Genomic DNA, 17,892 nt, shown 5'->3' on the forward strand with positions numbered 1-17,892 from the left:
TAATTTACTTATATTCTGTAGAAAATGTCACCAAATCAAACATTCTGTTATTTGTTGGGAAGAAACAAAATGTCTCCTTGACGAGTTCAGATTTGATTCCTGAAGTTCCCATACCCATTGTAGTGTGTCTTCACATATTGTTGTTATTAGTATACATACAAACTAACTGATCTTGTAATGATGCGGCACACCCTTAGTGCCTACCATGCCACTGCCCAGCCTGGACCATCTAAACATTTAGTTTAGCCACTTCTTTTTTTTTACCACTACACTACTACAGTGAAACATTTGAAGAATGAGAGAGGCTCATTTCCCCTGAATTGAATGCCCCTCCTTTGGGTTCACAGGGAACCTGAAACATTAGTAAAACAGTCAAATGATTGAAATTCACAGTGAGTCATGGTATATTAGCAGTGAGTCACAGCTCTGTTAAAAATAACACTTGAACCATATTCCTCCTCATGAAGGAAACATAACTGTTACTTTTACCACATTTTGTGGTTCGTATTTTGATCAAATGCAGGAAAAACTTGGCCTATTGAAACCAATTTTGGATCAGAAATTTTACCCCAATGCTCATTTCTACATGAGCTTTGTCAAGCAATAAACAGTGTCGTTATAATACACTCCACCCTAGTTAATACACAAAGCCGCGTGTTTACAACAGCACAGTCTGTTGCCATGGATATAATTATTAATGTCACATATTCAACACTATAGACCAAATTCACCACTGGTGTAAGTGGGTGTAACTCTGTCAAAACCAATGTAACGACATCCAGTAACTCCAGCAGTGAATGACTGTAGAGTCCAGGAGATGAGGTGTTGGTTTGTACTTATGAAGATCCGTTTATGAAACACATCTCTTTGTTAAGTAGGAAAAGGGGACCTGGAGAACCCGTGTAACCCACTAGAACGGTGAGCACACTGTACGATGCGTAGTGACATTTCCCTGGAAAGAAAGCCCCTCTGTCAAGGAAAAGGACTTTGAGATACATTTTCTATTCGGTACCTTAGCCCCTAGCACAGATTCAGTGAAGCTATTATATTTGCTCCCTTTTTCTGCAGAGCTGCTTTGACCATGTCCATGGTCAGACATTCTCGTTTCACTTGAAATAATTTAGTGAAGAGCTCATAGCAATTATTGAGCAAAACACATCAGCAAAGTGCATTCTTCTCTAGCAATAAGCCTGGCTTTTCCTGCTACTCTTTTTATCAATCTGCAGTAGGGGTGCCAAACTGCTTGTTTCTTCGATGTCTGATGGAAAATAACAAGGGATGAAATTCCACCTCCTGTTACATTTAGTCCTATCTGTGACCGAGGGCAGGCTTTGTTGCTGTGGGTAAAATCCTCCTATCAGTTACACAGGCGCAACCCTAACGAAGACACTTGGCCTGATTCTCCTCTCTCAAACCAGTTTCACGCCAGTGTAATTCCATTGATTCCAATGGAGTAACCCCTGATTTACACCAGTATGAGAAGAGAACCAGTAGAGTTTTTGTAATTTATTTATGTACAAAACCTTTCCCCCCTTTAAACTGAGAAGCGAATTTGGTCCACTGAGCCTGATTCTGATCTCACACTAGAGTTATGCCTGACTTACTCCAGGGAGAGGAGAATTTGGCCCAATGAATTTTCTGTTTGAAATGGCCCTTGTTGAGCTGAAGTTGAACTGAAAGGGTTTGTTTCTCCTTTCTACTACGTCAGTGTAATTAGGAGTAACTCCAGTGAAATCAATGGAATTGCCCTGGAGACTCAGGCCCAGATCATGAGCTAAATCCTCAACTGCTGTAAATCACCAGAACTCCACTGGAATCAACAGAGCTAGGTCAGTTTACACCAGCTAATCACCTGGCCCCATACATGTATATGAAGCCAAATCAATATTCCATTTGAAGGGCTAGTGATGCTTCCATGCTGTGATACCTGGGTTTAAAAATGTTGCCTAAGAATCTTACTGTGAAAGGCTGGGTAAACAAAGATGGCGGAAGAGGAGACTTCCAGGTGGAATGGCTGGATGTCCCATGGAGTTCCAGAATAAAAAGGCATAGCCACATAGGGGTGTTGGAGATGTTAGGCATGTCAGATCAATGCATTCTTGTTGTGCCACTGCCTAGCTTCAAGGTAACACTCCATCCCAGAACCCAATAGCTTCAAGGTAACACTCCATGCTGACCTGTAGCTAGTGGAACAGTGGATGGTGGAAATGAATGAGAGGCAGAATGAAGCAGCAATTTACAAGTAGATGGGGCATTTTTTGTAAATAAATAATTTTTAAAATAACTGGCTGGCAGCTCAGCTCAGTGACACCAAAGAGATTTGCAAACTTACGATGACAAATGGATAAAACAAAGTGTTGAAAATCCCTCTTTTCTTCCCTTGCTGGTCAAATGAATAGTTGATGGTGTCAGTTGTAACCAGATTCAGAACCTGCATCCTCTGACTGTAAATTACTGGCTTGTTAGTATTGAATTTCCATGTAAAATGGTGTTTGCAAATGTTTTTGAATTAAGGGAGAGTGCATTGGAACATTTAATAAAAATTAAACATCTTGCACTGGCAGATCACTAATCAGCAAAAGAATATGGGTTGGCAGTCTTTGTGCACCTAGAATTGCCAGTGATTTGAGTGGAAGGTGTTTTGCATGAAGTAGAGTCTGCAGCCCAAGAGGTGTTGGCTCAAAATTGCCTCCAAATGTAAGTTTTATTTGAAGCTTTTCAAAATCTTCTAGAAATCAGCAAATTTCTTTTTCCTTCTTGTTTTTCTTTCTGAGTAAATGGGAGTGGGAGGAGGGTTTATACACTGGCTTGTAGTCTTGGCAACCAAAGCATTAAGAATGTTATACTAGTGAATGTAGCCCAGCTACTAAATTGACTATAAACCAAAGCCTGATTCTGAGATATGATCTGTGTAAGTAACTTCCACAGACTTCCCTGGTGCAAGATCAGTACATTGCAGAGTAAAACAGAACCCTGTAGGGTTAGCACTATATCTTATCATTTGTTCCCATTGAAGGCTGGACACAGAAAGACTGCAAGCCCATATTCTTACCCTTCACATACACCTTTCATTAATTCACACCGATTTGAAAATGCCATTTTTCTTTGGCAATTCAAGATTAACAAATTAGTAACACACACTCATTGCATGTTAATAAAACTGGTTACAGCTAATGTCATTGGCTCACCCAGACAAATGAAACATGGAGCAAAGAAACCCAGTTCTGGAAAATGGAGTTCGATTCAGTTTTCCTAGGCAGTTTGGTTCAGATCAAATAACTTATTTTGACAGTCATTTCCCCAACAAAAGTGATTTTTGTTGGATTATTTAACACTTGGCCTTGTTTTGATTTTCTTTGTAAATATAATTGGTTTCCTTATCGAGAAACTTATGAGAACTAGATGAAAATCAGGAATCTGTTCCAGGAAAACACGAGTTGGAAACACAACCTCCTGTTTGGAATGCACCACTACTCAATGCATTCCATGTGGCCAGGGTAATGCAGCAGACATTGCTTCATGTACTACAGGATAGGGTGAACTGTTTCTTGTTTGAATCCTTTCAGATCAGAGTAAGCGATATAGGGAAGGGCATATTACAGCAAAGGTATGGTTTTAATTAGATCCAATGTAGTTAAATCTGACATTCAGCTGTTTTTTGCCAGCTGTGCCTTTTTAAGGAAGACCATTTAGGCAACAGATTTCATGTCTTTTTATTGTTTATTTAATATGACTTTAATCCAGAGCCCTTTTTTTTAAGACTAACTTTCTTTGTGTGCAGTTATGCAATTGCAAAAGACATGAAGAGCTTGTAAGTGCCCTTCCAGCTGTGCAAGGTTTATATTAGTGCAGCCGTTACATAATTTTGACAGATACATTATGTACACGTCTGCAGTTCCTGTGCAAAGCTCAGAAAGCCCATTTTAAAATGAAAAAAAAAAAAACCAACAAACCCTCTTTCTGTTCCTGGAAAAGCCAGAGTAATTACTTGTGTTTAATAGGTCAAGTTTGGGAGGCTTCTTAGCCAATTCTAAGCTTGCTGTAAGCTAATTAATTAATTAATTGTATTCAAGTAGCAGTTAGAGGCCCCAACCAAGATCACGGCCCCGTCGTGCTAGGCACTGTGCAAAAGTACTTACAGTCTCTGCTCCAAAGAATTGAAAATCAGAACAGACAAGACAGATGAAGGATGGATTATGATCCCCATTTTACAGATAAGGTGCTCAGATGTGGAGAGAGAAAGTGATTCACCAAAGGTCACATGAGAAGTCTGTGACAGAGCCAAGAACTGAACACAGATATCAGGAGCCCCAGCCCACTGCCTTAAGCACAAGACCAGGCTGAATTCTGATCTCACGCCAATGTAAGTCTGGAGGAACGCCTCTGAAGCCAATGGAGTCACTCCAGATTCATGCTGACGTAAGTTAGGTCAGACTCTGTCTTAAGATGTCTTGCAGAGACACATGCTAGCACATGTGTGTCACTCAAGTAGCCATGTAGTTTGCAGGACTGGTAACGACTCAGATTTCCAGATTCTCATTCTCTTTCTGTCCTGCAAGGCCACAGAGCAAAACCTCACTGCAGGCACAACTACTACATACTCCACCTGTACCCTCATTGGCGCCCAGTCCGGCACGGCGCTGAGCATCCTCAGCTCCCAGTACCGTCAGGCTCAGACTCTCACTGGCTTCTCCTGCTGCTGAGCTCCAACATCTTCTCTAGGCAGAGCTCCATGCAGGGGAAGGGAGGTTATTTTTAGTCGAAGTGCAGCCCTGCTTTGCTTTCCCACAACAGCCAACAGCAGGTTTTTCTCATAGGCTCAGATCCTCAAAGGTATTTAGGCACCTAAATAACTCTGAGGATCTGGGCCTTAAAGCCTGCGGCTCCTAGTAACGCCCGAGACTCCTGGCCCCTCAGCGACTCTCTCTCCCAGCCACAGCTCTCCTCGCCATGAAGAACTCATCATCATACAGGCCAGCTTTGCCCAGACAGGGCCCCATCCTGCAGTCCGCACTCATGTGAGCTGCCCCAGTGAAATCCGGAGCAGCTGTTACACGTGCGAAGTTATCAGAGACCACACAAGGAATGGAGTAATTGAAGATCAGGGGCCTGCTCCTGCTCCCATTGAATTCAATGAGAGTTTCATGGTTGGGTACTGAGGCGATGGAGCAGGAGTGGCCATCTCCCTGCCTATAGCAGATCGTGCCTTATCTTACCTTTTCCAGCACCTTGTCCAGGCTGGTTTTGACTCTCCAAAGAAGTGGTGCTTCCTCCCTGTTCCCTGGGGAGAGGATTCCACCCCTCTCTTTGCCAGGCCATCCTGGCTAGAGAACGACTGTTTCCCCAGTTGTAGCAGAACAGATCTTCAGGCTGGCTAAACATGATTCTTCCCATTGAAATGGGGTGTGTCCACTAGGAGGGAGTCCAGGGGCTTTGGAAAGCTAAAGGAATGATGGACTGGAGGGGAAGCTGATCTCTGGAGGAGACATGGGAACACTGTAGGTAAAATAGGGAGGAACTTGGAAAGAACAGTTCAGTCTTCAGTAGGACCCCAGCGCTGGAGCAGGGAGAAACCTCGAGCAGCAGCTTGTGCTCTCCTGCCATTTGGTTTTAATTCATGATGATTGGATTTTTAATCTAAATTAATGATTGACCTCAGCTCGGCCTGCAGGGAGAGTCTGATCCTGCAGTAAAAGAGAGCGCGAAGCAGGGGGTGTGCCTCGCTGACTGGGCCAGCGAGGCTGGACAGAGGGTTCCTGGCAGAGCTGTGTCTGGTGTCCAAAGGCTGGACCACAGCCTGGCATTTCTCTGTCCCCAGAACTGGCCCTTGGAAGAAGCACATGATTTTCAGGTTATGTCCCATTCCCTGACCTGCAAACACAGGCAGCAGTAGAGGTGATATGGGAAAATCATGCAAAAGTGAGCCCCGAGTGACCCAGGAGAGCTTTCCTCCCTGCTCCCTGGTGTGGGGTTCCCTGGGTATGCTGCTTAGTGTTACTTATACCTGGCAGATTAGCAAAGGATGAAAAAATACTGGGGTGGGAGAAAGGAAAAGTCCATTGCACCATCACTGATCCTTGTCTTGCAAACAGATTATCCTTCCACCCCACCAGTTCTCACACGCAGAGGGGACCTCTGCTCAGGGCCGACGAGGGGCGGGGGGAACGGCCTGGCGGTCCGGAAGGGGGCCCGGGGCCCGGCTTCATCGGCCCTGTTTAGCCAGCCTGCCCTTGCTGGGGGGCCTGAAAAATTTTTTCACCAGGGCCCTATCCCGTTCTCGGCGGCCCTGCCTCTGCTCACAGCTCTCCCCTGGTACCTGCAGCCTGTTTATACCTTCCTGCTTGGTCCAAGAGCTCTCCGAGGGGCCAGGGAAGGAGCATGCTGGAAGGAGCCTGGCCAGAAGGCAAAGGGGGCAGGTGGGTAGAAAGTGCTATTAGCACTGTCTGCCCCCACCCCCTAGAAGAGGATCCCTCCTGCCCTGTGGGAACCCCTTGAGAAGGAGATCCAGGGGTAGCAGCCAGAGGTGGAAGCCCTGGCAGTGACCTATGGGTACCAACCTCCCTGGTTGTAACCTCATACCCCGCCCCGTGGAGAAGAATCCTCCCCTAACAGAGACCTCCACCCCATTAAAAGGAAGAGATACGATGGGGAAGGGCGGAGCTAGACTGGAGAGAGTTCAGTGTCTGTGAGATGAGTTTCCCTGTATAACTGTAGCAGCTGGGAGAGGCTTGAACTCACTGCCCCCGGACCGGTCCATCAAGGCAGGGCCATTCTCAATACAGGGTCTGGCAGAGCACTTCCGGGGCCTGGCGAGACCTAGCTACCTGGCCCTCTCCTGAGTGGCTGGGCGGGGTGCTCAGGGCTCGTAGGCTGGGAAGAGCATTGACATCTTTGCCCGTCTGTTTTGCACCGCAGGGTTTGAAACACCGATCGCTCAGGCGCCTGGTGCTTTGTGCTGGGCCCCTTGCACAGAGGAAGAAAATAAACTTAGCACTTCCCCTGGGTGCCTTGCCCACCCCCATCAGGTAGCCCCTTTGCAGTGAAGCAGGTGCTGCTGGCTACTCGCACCACTGCACTCCCCTGCCCCTCCAGCTGGCCTTTCCACTGCCAAGCCTCTGACTAGCAAACCTGGTGCTGAGCCGTCAGTGCCAGGGAAGAGGCCGAACGATCCCTGCCGTGTAGATTGGCCTTGCAACAGCGACCGAAGGACTGCGCCCCAGCACTCGTGGACACCGTTTCTCTGTAACTCGAAGTGCAGCCTCAAATTACCGTTGTCATGTACCTTCTCCTGTGTCGCCAGCTCACTAAGCCTTCCACTCCCACCCCTACTTCCCACCCATGATGGACTTCTCAGTCCAGAGCAAAGAGTACCCGAGCAACAGCAATATACGTCCTTGCTGGTTACATAGCTTGGATCCAGACCTGCGAGTCTCTACGCCTCGTAAAACAATCAAGCTGAGCTTTTACAGTTATTAAATTGTCTGCCTTCCCCCCATGCAACTGGGGCTGGGATTAAGTCATCAGGAAACATGTTACACGAACGGAAAGTAAAGCACCTAGGTCCAGTGAGCCAGATTCTGCGCTGATTTACACTGTGCAACTCCACAGCAGCCAAGGGCCATGGGCAGGGCACATAGGAGTGCAGGATTTTGCCCAGTGACATCTGATGGCAAGGCTCTTATGGGATTTAGCTAGATCTGGAGAGCCAGCATCTTCTTGTATGAAGCTCTCCTGACTTACGCAGCCACGTCTGCTAAAAAACATTCCCATGTCTCTGAAATTTTATATCATGCAGGGTAAAAAGGAAGCTAACCCCATCTAACTCACTATCAGTATATGATGTGGAGACTGCAAAAGTAGGCACAGTGGGAGCTGACTTCCTCCTGGATTGGGAAAAGTTTTAGCTCCTTTCTGATGGCATCAGAAAAGTATTTCCCCATAGATTGCTGAGAAGTTTCACATGTGCCCTAGAACTTCAATGTTGTGACAATTCCAGTATCTGGACAAGACAGCAGAGCTGACAAGAATAACATGTATTGGCAGAGAGGTGCAGGCGCCCTGGGTAGGACAGCAGAGATCAGAGGGTGCTGCAGGTCAGGATAGAACTGCACTGGGGGGGGGCACTGGGGGAGGCAGTGGGGAGTCCTAGAACTGGAATAGGAGGGGGAACTTCATGTCACATTTGAGGGGCACTGGCAATGTTGCTGGGGGCTACCCTGCCTAGAGAGTCATGGAAACATTCAAGTCAGGCTTGACATGAGCGGGCAGAGTTGTGCAGGGATCAGGGCTGAAACAGCAGAGGCCGTTGTGGGTCAGACTGAGAAATGCAGGTGGAGTTGGGGGGTAGGGCAGAGGGGGACTGGAGTAGAGGGGTGCTGTAGGTTATGGCTGCGTGGGGAAGCTTTCTCACAAAAGTGGGTCTGGCTCTAGCCTTCACAAGCAGCAAATTTACACCAAGAAAAGAATTGGTGGCCCATAGAAATTGGAGATGTTTAAACCCAATTAGCTCATCCCGTCCATCCCATTGCCAGTGCAGGATTCCTCCCTGCAATACATCTTCTAGTGCATTATCCAACCTAGATTTAAAGGTGCCAGCCAGGTGATGGGGCTCCCACCACTGGCATCAGCAGACTATTCTGCAGACTGATACATCTCACTGCCAAGAGGTTTTGATGCATTTGAGCTAAAATTTTCAATTCCTTTGTTTCATCCCATTACTCCTAATTCACCCCCACCCCCTCCTACATACCATTCTTAACAAGTCCTCTCCCCAGGGGTGCTTTACAGGATACAAGTATCTGTACATGGTTAGCCCTCACTTAGCCAAGTGATTCATACTTTGCTCTCTTAACCTTCCCTTCTAAATCATTCCCATCTGCCCCCTAATTAGTCATTCTTGCTTTTCTCCAATCTCCTTCTAATTCACCAATATTTTGCTAGGGCCGAGGTGCCCAGAACTGTGAGCCATGTTTCAGGAGTGCTTTCTCCAGAATCCTAGAGCACAACCAACATCTCCTCTATGCCACATGATGGGAGGTCTCAACTCATGCAGCCCCAACTCAAATTGACCCTTTCCACTGCTTATATTGCATTGCAGGTTTGTATCCCAGGTGCTTCCTCTGCAGGCCCTCATGGCTGCATTCCGGTGGCTCCCTTCCACTGAATATTTGGTTCAGAGCATTTTCCCTTGACATATGAACCTTCCTTTGTTATTTCCTGCCTGTTTCTAGCCTGTCTAGCCCCATTTTGTAATGTCTCTGTCCTCACTGGTGTTTGCACCACTGGGCTCACTCATGTTGGTAACATCTGTGAATTTCATTAAGGTGTTACGTGTCTCCTCTTCCAGATAAAGAATGTCGATCTTACCCAATTCCAGACCTAACACCAACTCCTGTGACACTGCACTGGAGGCCTCTCAAACTCCAGACGTTGCTGCTTATCATCACCTTTTGTTTATGATCCACTAGCCCTGACACTGCTCACTTCCAAGCCAACTGGAAGAAATTATGCAAGACACTAGCAAACCCGTTGCTAAAAGCCAGACATGAGACACCTACCATGCCGCCTTCCAGCCACACTCACTTTCCAATTTTGTCAAAAGTCAATTTTTTTTGAAGCCAGCCAGCAGATCTGGCAAGATTTGTTCTGAAAAAAAGTTATCACAGTCCATTAGAAAAGAAAAAATCAAAGAAATCATAAAATCATCAGGCTATTGCAACATAACCTCCCCCCACACCTCTTTGAAACATAAAAAGCCATTCCCATGCCATATTCATTTGTTTCACTATGAAAAATAAAAAATGTTCCTTTGGCACTTTTGAGTGTAACTGTGCAGAAGCTGTACGTTGTTAAGTTTGCTCTATACATCTTCCTTTCCCCAAATCATTCTATTTCTGTAATGTGTCCACCTAGCCTTTAAATGTCTATGCTATTCCTTCTGGCCTTACAAAGATCTCTATCCAAAAAGTGAAATACTAAAAGGTAACCACTTATACAAAGAAGTAAATTAGAAGCTGGTAAACTGCATGCATGTGAGAACAGTAATTCTTAGCATTTTTATAATACTTACATAGTATTTGTAACCATCAAAGAGCTGTACAACTATGTTAATGCTGTGTGGTAGGTTTTATCCCCAGATGGGAAAACTGAGACAGAAAGACTAACTGATTTGCTCAAGGCCAAAGGGCTGGAGAGCATCAGCACTAGGATTAGAATTCAGGAGGTCCCGTCCTGTGCTCATAGTAAAGTTTATGCTCCTGGAGTCTTAAAACAAACCATTAAACCAGTTCCTAAGAGCTCTAAAAAAATGTTGCTAAGATACATTGTGGTTCAGCTGCTATTTCATTCCTATGTTTTCCTTAGTGGAGTAGAGTATTTTGTGCTTCTTTGGTGTCACAGAGTGCTCACAGTCAGACTCCAAAGTTCCACATGACAAATGAGTGACAGGTCTCGACAACCATGATCTGCCTTGCCTCAAATCTATCGAAGCCAAAGAAAGAATGGACGGTTATTCCAATGATTCAGTCAAAAGGCCGACAGTGTTTGCTCTATGCTGATTTCCTTATAACGTCAAGCTATCGCTCAGCGATGTAACAGGGCTGCAGTTTCAGGGCTTGACAGTGGCAAATCCCTCATCAGTTTCTACCTTCTCTCCACCCGATTTCACAAATATTTACCCCACATGGAGATTTCTCACCTTACCACTGGGGTCAGTTCTTCAGCTGGTGTCGATCAGTGTTGCTTCACTGAAGTCAAAGGAGTTGTTACAATTTACACCCAAGGAGGGCCTGACCCACAATGTAATGAATGCCTGTTTACTATATTCTTGCAAAAGTTACCCTGAGGACCTGCATAGTCCCACAAGCATGGGATGATATTGGTCTCGTTGCTTGCGATTTTTAAATTCAGGATGCACAGGACGCATGCTGTAAAGGCCATGCTTCCACAGGCCAATATTTGCCAGCCATTAGAAGCCACAGCTTGATCAGTGCTGAGAAGTTAAACAGTAAGTACACGCTGAATACGCAGCCTGATAGCTTTTCCTATATGTTAAGTCCAAGAGCACACCCCAATTGGAAAACTGTAACTAGAAGTCAAATTAGAACTAAAATGCTTCAACAACTAACTTTTAAAATTGTTTTTAACTGATAAAAACTGAAAAATACTTTGGACATTAATTTAACCCCCCAAAATATACCGCTGGAAAATTAGCCAAAATAGACATTGAGTTTACTGAGAGAAAAACAAACACCAAAACCTAGAAGCCTTGTATAACCTATTTGTGCATTGCTTAGATGTGACAATTGAGGACATATTAAAAGTTAATCAGCACTTTATGAATGAACCTGGCATGAACTTCATTTAGTTAGAAGAAACTGGAGTCTTCTAATGTTCTCTCAGGGTTTTCATGGGCTCATCTAGGAACAGATATTACTGTGCATCTCACTCCCTTCTCCCACGCTGCAGCAATGAATTATATTGTTTCAGCCATTACAATCAGAAGTGAAAGTATTTAATTTATTTGATTTCTTGGGCCAGGCTAGTCTGCTCCTGTGGTGTGAAGCTGTGGAAATATTCATGTGGGTTTTTTTGGGGAAAACAGGTCAACATGTATCAGCTGACCATCAAATGTCCAGAACACCAGACATGTTCTCCCCCAGCTGAAGTGAGGCAGGGTTAGGTCTGGCCATGAGTGGAAAGTTTCACGCCACGTGAGACAGGCCCCCTTATATCTTGACCACCATCCTTCTAAGTGGGGAGTAGCGGCTGACGCTCCCTTGGGGACTCACCCCCTGCCCTCTCCCTACAAAAGCATGCAGAGAGCCCTGGCTGAGTGCCACACATATGGGCTCCCACGCCATGCCCCTGCCCACGTCCATTCTGTGGGACCTCCACATCCACAGAGGGGAGGGGTCAGGGTGGGAGGCAGCCGGATTTGCCTCTACAGGCAGGTTCCTTTGTCTATTCTCATTTATACACTGAAACATACGGGGTTGCTTTGTTGTGAGGGGGCAGAATGGATGGCCCCGCTCCTGCAATTTGCTCTGCTTCTGTTTGATTTAATCTCTAATCTAAAGTAATTCTAGGCTCGAAGACTCATTATTTATGTGATTTGGAAAATCAATATAATTTTTAATAATAAAATCATACGAGGCAAAGGCACAGAAATTCCAAATCATTCATTCTCTGTCCTTTAGAGTCTATTCTGTCACATGCACACGCACAGGTCACTTTGCTGTTTCTTTTCATGCTGACAGCTGTACAAGGGAAATTTTTAAAAAGCGAAGCATAAAAAGGCAGCAAATCCTCCCTGAGAAATAACTGCCAACTCTACGTAAAAGCAGCAAGAGCAGCTAATTAAAAAGCCCTGGTGCAGAAGTAGATCCCTAATCAGTGAGGGCGAAGGAAGGCTTACACAGGTATGGAGCAACTTCAACTTCCATGGCAACCAAGCAGAGCTCTGCCATTATCTTACGCTGCAGTAATTCTTGTAGGATCAACTGCTTTCCCCTCCCCCTCTGCTCCCACCACCCTTTCAGTCTGCAGCCAAGGCCTGCAGTATTCCTGCAGGCAGCACTCACGCTGGACCAGAGCAGCTATACTGATGTAGGTGGGGTTACACTGATGCACAGGAGAATGCAGCGCTTCTTGGGTGGGGAGGGGTGTTTGCCTGAGTAATGATTTGTGGACCGCCTGCTCCCCTACATGCCCGTGGCCTTCAATCTGGATAGGAGGCATACAGGGGAGACAGCCATCCGTGCAGCATGCTTTTCCCTCCCCCTCAATGGACGCCCCTCTCCAGGCTGCTGGCTCCTTGGAGTTGGAAGGGACATTGCAGGTAGCTGGGTTCTCCTGGGTTATTCACCTCCCACCAGACCTGCCGGGGGAACACGTGGAAGTCTCTACACAGTCAGTCCTGACAGAAGCTGGTTCCCCTCACACTGCTGAGTAAAAGAGAAACAGAAGCAACATATAACCCTTTGTAGCTTTCCTAGAACTGTATTAGCTTAGAAAGACACTAGATTTCTAATATTTAAATGTATCCAATATTGCAGCAAATAAAAATGTTACAGGATGGACAACACCCTCCTGCACACCAATATCCACCAGAGAGGAAAAGATGGCCTGTCATTAAGGTACTGGAATGGGACTCTGGAGATCTTCTGGGGTTCAGTTATCAACTCTGCCACTGACTTCCAGTGGGACTTTGGACAAGTCACTTCATCTCTTTGTGTCTCAATTCCCCAACTGTAAAAGGAGGACAACACCACTTCCTTTCTCCCACTGACTGTGTGTCTGGTTCCTTTAGATTTTAAGCTCTTCAGGACACAGACTTTCTGTTCGTATGTGTCTGTGCAGTGCCAAGCATAACAGGAGCCTTCCTTTGGTTGAGGCCAGTTGGGGCTACTACCATCTAAATAAATAATGACAACATGGGTGCTGAGTTGTGTCTGTAAACAAAATGCTATAATAAGAACTGTCATTCAGTTGCCACCCATTTTTTAAATCAACCCACACATTTTTTTAGATTAATTAGCTTTATTTAGGAAATAAATAAACAGCATGAAAATATGGATGGCTGATGTAAAGACTCCTCTTTCTAAAATTACACAGATAATAACAAAGAGTAATTTTTTTCCCCACATACTACTTCACAGTGGTCATATGGACTGATATTATAGGCAAAATACTTTCCCGCCCCTAAAAAACATTTTTAACATGCTTTAAAATATTAAGCCTAGGAAAGAGAGAAAGAGACAGAACACCCAACTCCTTCATAAGCAAGCCTATTCCGTTATTTGTCTGTAGTTTTTGGAAATGTGATATTTCATTACAACTAATTATTGAAAAGGGCACTGTCGAGATAAAAACAAGGGATTTGAAAAATCCACCCTGGGTCAGGAAAAACACTTTAGATTATTAAGAGTAAAAGGACTTTTCACCATTTTTGCTGCATGTCTAACTACGGTTTGTATTTCAGCTTGCACAATAAAAGCAGACTAAGAGTTTCACCTGCTTCTCGCGAATCAGACTCCGCACTGGGGGATTTGGGAAAATATTTAACCCTGTTCCTGGAAGCGGATCTAATTCAGGATTGGGGGCTATATTATGAACTCTGTGCCCTTCTGCTGCCCAAGCTCACATGTTAGGGGGCTGACAGTATCTCTTTAAATATTTTGGTTTGCATCTGAATTATCTGATAACCATTTTCTGCAAGGAGTGAATTTTAAAATAAATTTATATAAAAAGTAAATGGCTCAGATTTTCCTCACAATATTAACACAAGTTGTTTTTAATTACAAATCAGCGCTACTTTTTCTTCCACCCTTCTGCCACGTTCCTAAGCACTACCAAAAATTCCGCACTTATAGGTAGTATTTTAAAGTCCATATTTTAAAATAATCATGTCAGCCAGACTCAGTCCTTATAAATCCCATGTAACACAGTGCTGCTGGTTTACTGTGAATGAAACAGGCTATTCCACAGTGGCTCCAGAATGTCTTTTATTGTAAACTTCAAGTCTTGAAGCCCTTTAATTTACTGATTTCTCTGTGGAACTGATTCACAAGATTAACTGATAAATGCATGACAACTTCCAAGCATCCCAAGTGCAGAGATGCTACTTACCACGTGTAACGTGTTACAGAGAAGTGGAGGTTGCAAAGAGATTCCATAGGAATACTCACTGGAGTGTTTTAAAGGCTATAGTCTGATGTGCTTGGCAGTTTGTTTTCTATACTCTGTTCAAAGATCTATTGTTCTCTTAACAAACATTTATAACTCCTGTCAGTGACAAAGGCAATTATGACCCTACATCTAGGAGTGCAGTTCATACGATTATATAATTGTCGGGCTGGAAGGGACCTCGAGGAGTCATCTAGTTCAACCCCCCCGGGCTGAGGGAGGACTAAGTATAGCTAGACCACTCCTGATAGAAGTTTGTCTAACATGGTCTTAAATACCTCCAAGAACAGGAATTCTACATCCTCCCCAGTAACCTATTCCAGTGCTTAACTATCCTTCATCCTCCTTCACTTCACTAATACTGTAAATAATGCACTGTCCATTAAGGCTTATTACACTGCTCTTTACGGCGCTTGAGTGGAAACTTGACTTGCAGAGTTCAGAGGCAACAGCAACAGAAAAGATCCATTAGTTTAACTATAGTCCAGTCTCCTGCCTGTGCCAAATTGTTCACTAGAAGATATTGGTAAATGCTAGTTTCCCATGTCCCAAGCAATGGGACTTTGATATGCTTCTCTTTCTGCTTTGTGGCACAATTTCCTCTCATTCTTTGAAGATTTCAGAATCATTGGCAGATCTTTGGAATTACACTTCAGTATTCCAACATTTTCCTTCACAATTCCTGTCCGTTGGATTTCCCATGAAAGAGGGTTAAATGATGTCAGAAAGATTTTTGCAACACTTCTGACCTATATGGTAAAAATTAATTCCCACAGCCCCATGGATGTAACAGGAGTGCACTGCAGTACCAAGCAGAGACTCCTTTGCTGTGACACCAAGAGGGTCGCTTGCAGTATTTGGGCTTTCAAATAATTTGACAGGGACATGAGTTACCACTGCAATCTTGTGAGTTACAGCATCGATCCAAAAATAATTCACTGCTCTTCAACCTATTGGAGAATTGCAGTCCCTCGCCTTCTCTTCCTCATCTTACATGGAATTGTCTTCTCTGTTTTCCTGGCTAATTGCTACCATGTAGTCATTCTTCTTCCATCAGTGATGTTTTGCTCCCTCACTCTATTCTTCTCAGTGTCCATTTTATAGTTTGCTCTCAGCAGGGAGTAACTGTAGCTCTGAGAGGGTCTGTGAACCCACGACAGGATTTAATCAGCGGTTAAAGTGTATTGGGTTCAAAATCCTCTCAGTAGTCCACCAGGGCTAAACTTAAACACATGAGTAACTTTACTCATGTGAGAACTCCCATAGACTTCAAAGGGGCTATTCATGTGTAAAGTTACTCACATGCATAAGTACTGGCATAAGTCCCAAGTGCTTAGACACTATAGTGATCGGTGCTACAGAAAACCCTAAGATAAACAGGCTGCAATGCCAGCATGGTTTTGGCTGAAAGTTCAGGAACTCATGCAACAAAAGCAAAAAGAATTGCACTGAATCCACCCAGAATGGCCCGTAAGAAGGGAAAGCAGGTGATGATGAGGCTATGAGGTTAGGGGAGCAGGGATGGAGAAAGAATGGGGTAGAGACAAAGGGAGTGTTTGTAAGTTTCTCTTTGGGATAAAGGGTTGTATTTCAACCCTACATACATATTATATAATAGCTGCCAGCCTTCCCAGCTTTACAATTTTTGTTATTCATTCCTTAGCTTTATTTAAAAAAATAAATGCCACAAACTTTTCTAGTGAACATTTTCACTGCAACATTGTAAAAATTACTGTGACCCAGAGGAAGGTCCCACCATCAGAGCACATTAAAAAATAGAGAAAAAAGATAAAATAAATAAATATTGTATAATAAAGTCACTGGAGTTTCAGAAAGTGATTGAGCACTTAAAAACCCCCACAGACACAATGTATCTGCTGCTTGAACTAGTGGATGTGGGGTTCTTGATGCAAGTAGGACTGTGTTGAGGGTCACAATGGGAACTCCCTCTTCTCACCTACTAGAATCAAGCTCCTCCCTTTAGTAAGAGCAAAGACGTACTCACAGGATGCAACATCATGATTCATATGACACAATAAAATCTGGCTGAACTCAACAATCACATGGCTAATGTGCAAGAATATTTATACAGTGTATAAAATAAACACCAAAATCATATCATACAGTGCAAGGAATTCAGGTTATGAACATTCAGCCACAACCCACTGCTTTCAAAGTTACACACCCATTTATGCTAGCTGATGCGTGTGTCTCTGTGTGTGACTGACTGGAAAATCTGAATCCCAATGCAATGACAGACAGAATACAAATCCTTGGGGAGGGTACAGCATACTCATTTCTCTACAAAGGGTGCAGAGTTAAGGCTCAGCCTTCATCCCTTTCTTTCCAGAAGTTGGGCAATCACAGGCGCACGAGAAAGGAGCAGGGACTATGCTCTACCAGGAATCTGGCCAGCCCCTTGGACATGTGTGGAGAGAAAGGGGTGGGCAGGGGGGAAGAAGCAGCATGCTCCTTCTACCATCCCCACACGTGCACCTGTGCTGGGACTGACTAGAATCTGTCTCTCAGTTTGGAACTTAAGAGTATCAACTGGGTTTTTTTAAAACACTATTTTGATCATTTTCTACAACATACCACTTGCACTGGTGGCATGAGGCAATGTGCCTAGGACACTATGGAGAAAGTAAACACAATGGGTAGATCTGCAGCTGGTGTAGATGACGTCAGTGGAGCTGCAGGATCTGACTCACTGGATTTTGTGTGAGCATGAAAATACACACAAGGATTCAAGCTAAAGGCTCTCCCTAGACAGACTTTGCATGGGTGTATTGGCAAGTACCCTCATTCCAGGGTTTATGAATTTGTTTCTATAATACACTTAAGGAAAAGTGTGTCTTCTCTGACATAGGCATATTTGGGTGACTGTAATTTGCACAAAGGGAGGAACATGGGACAGCCACTTGCAACATTCATGTCGCTCACTGGCCTTTGAAATGAAGCAGAAGTCAGATCTGGACGAAAAGCATCAATTACATGCTCTCTGTTGTTTTGGTCAAGCATCATAAATGTGACCTGAAAAATAATTGAGGGAAGACAGGAACAATAATAATTTCTTGCATTTCAAAACAAACAAACAAAAATCAAAGACACAAAAGCATTCGGACTCTGTGCATTTTGACAAGTGCAAATGTGCTGCAAAAAACAGCTGGATGCTCTATCGAAAACTAAATGCAAACTAAAACGAAT

At 44.4% G+C, this 17,892-nt stretch overlaps 1 protein-coding gene across 13 annotated transcripts in view; it reads right to left on the minus strand.

The window, feature by feature from the left end:
• Nucleotides 1-13,549: 13,549 nt before the first annotated feature.
• Nucleotides 13,550-17,892, minus strand: part of TRAF1 (TNF receptor associated factor 1) — a 61,889-nt gene continuing 57,546 nt past the window's right edge. For all 13 annotated transcript variants that reach the window (XM_039505987.1, XM_039505984.1, XM_039505982.1 and 10 more), the window contains one exon: nt 13,550-17,718. In XM_039505987.1, coding sequence (XP_039361921.1) covers nt 17,500-17,718 — 219 coding nt within the window. In that variant the 3' untranslated portion in view covers nt 13,550-17,499. The remainder of the gene's footprint in view (nt 17,719-17,892) is intronic.

This window comes from Mauremys reevesii, linkage group 19, assembly GCF_016161935.1.
Source record: "Mauremys reevesii isolate NIE-2019 linkage group 19, ASM1616193v1, whole genome shotgun sequence".
NCBI lineage: Eukaryota > Metazoa > Chordata > Testudines > Geoemydidae > Mauremys > Mauremys reevesii.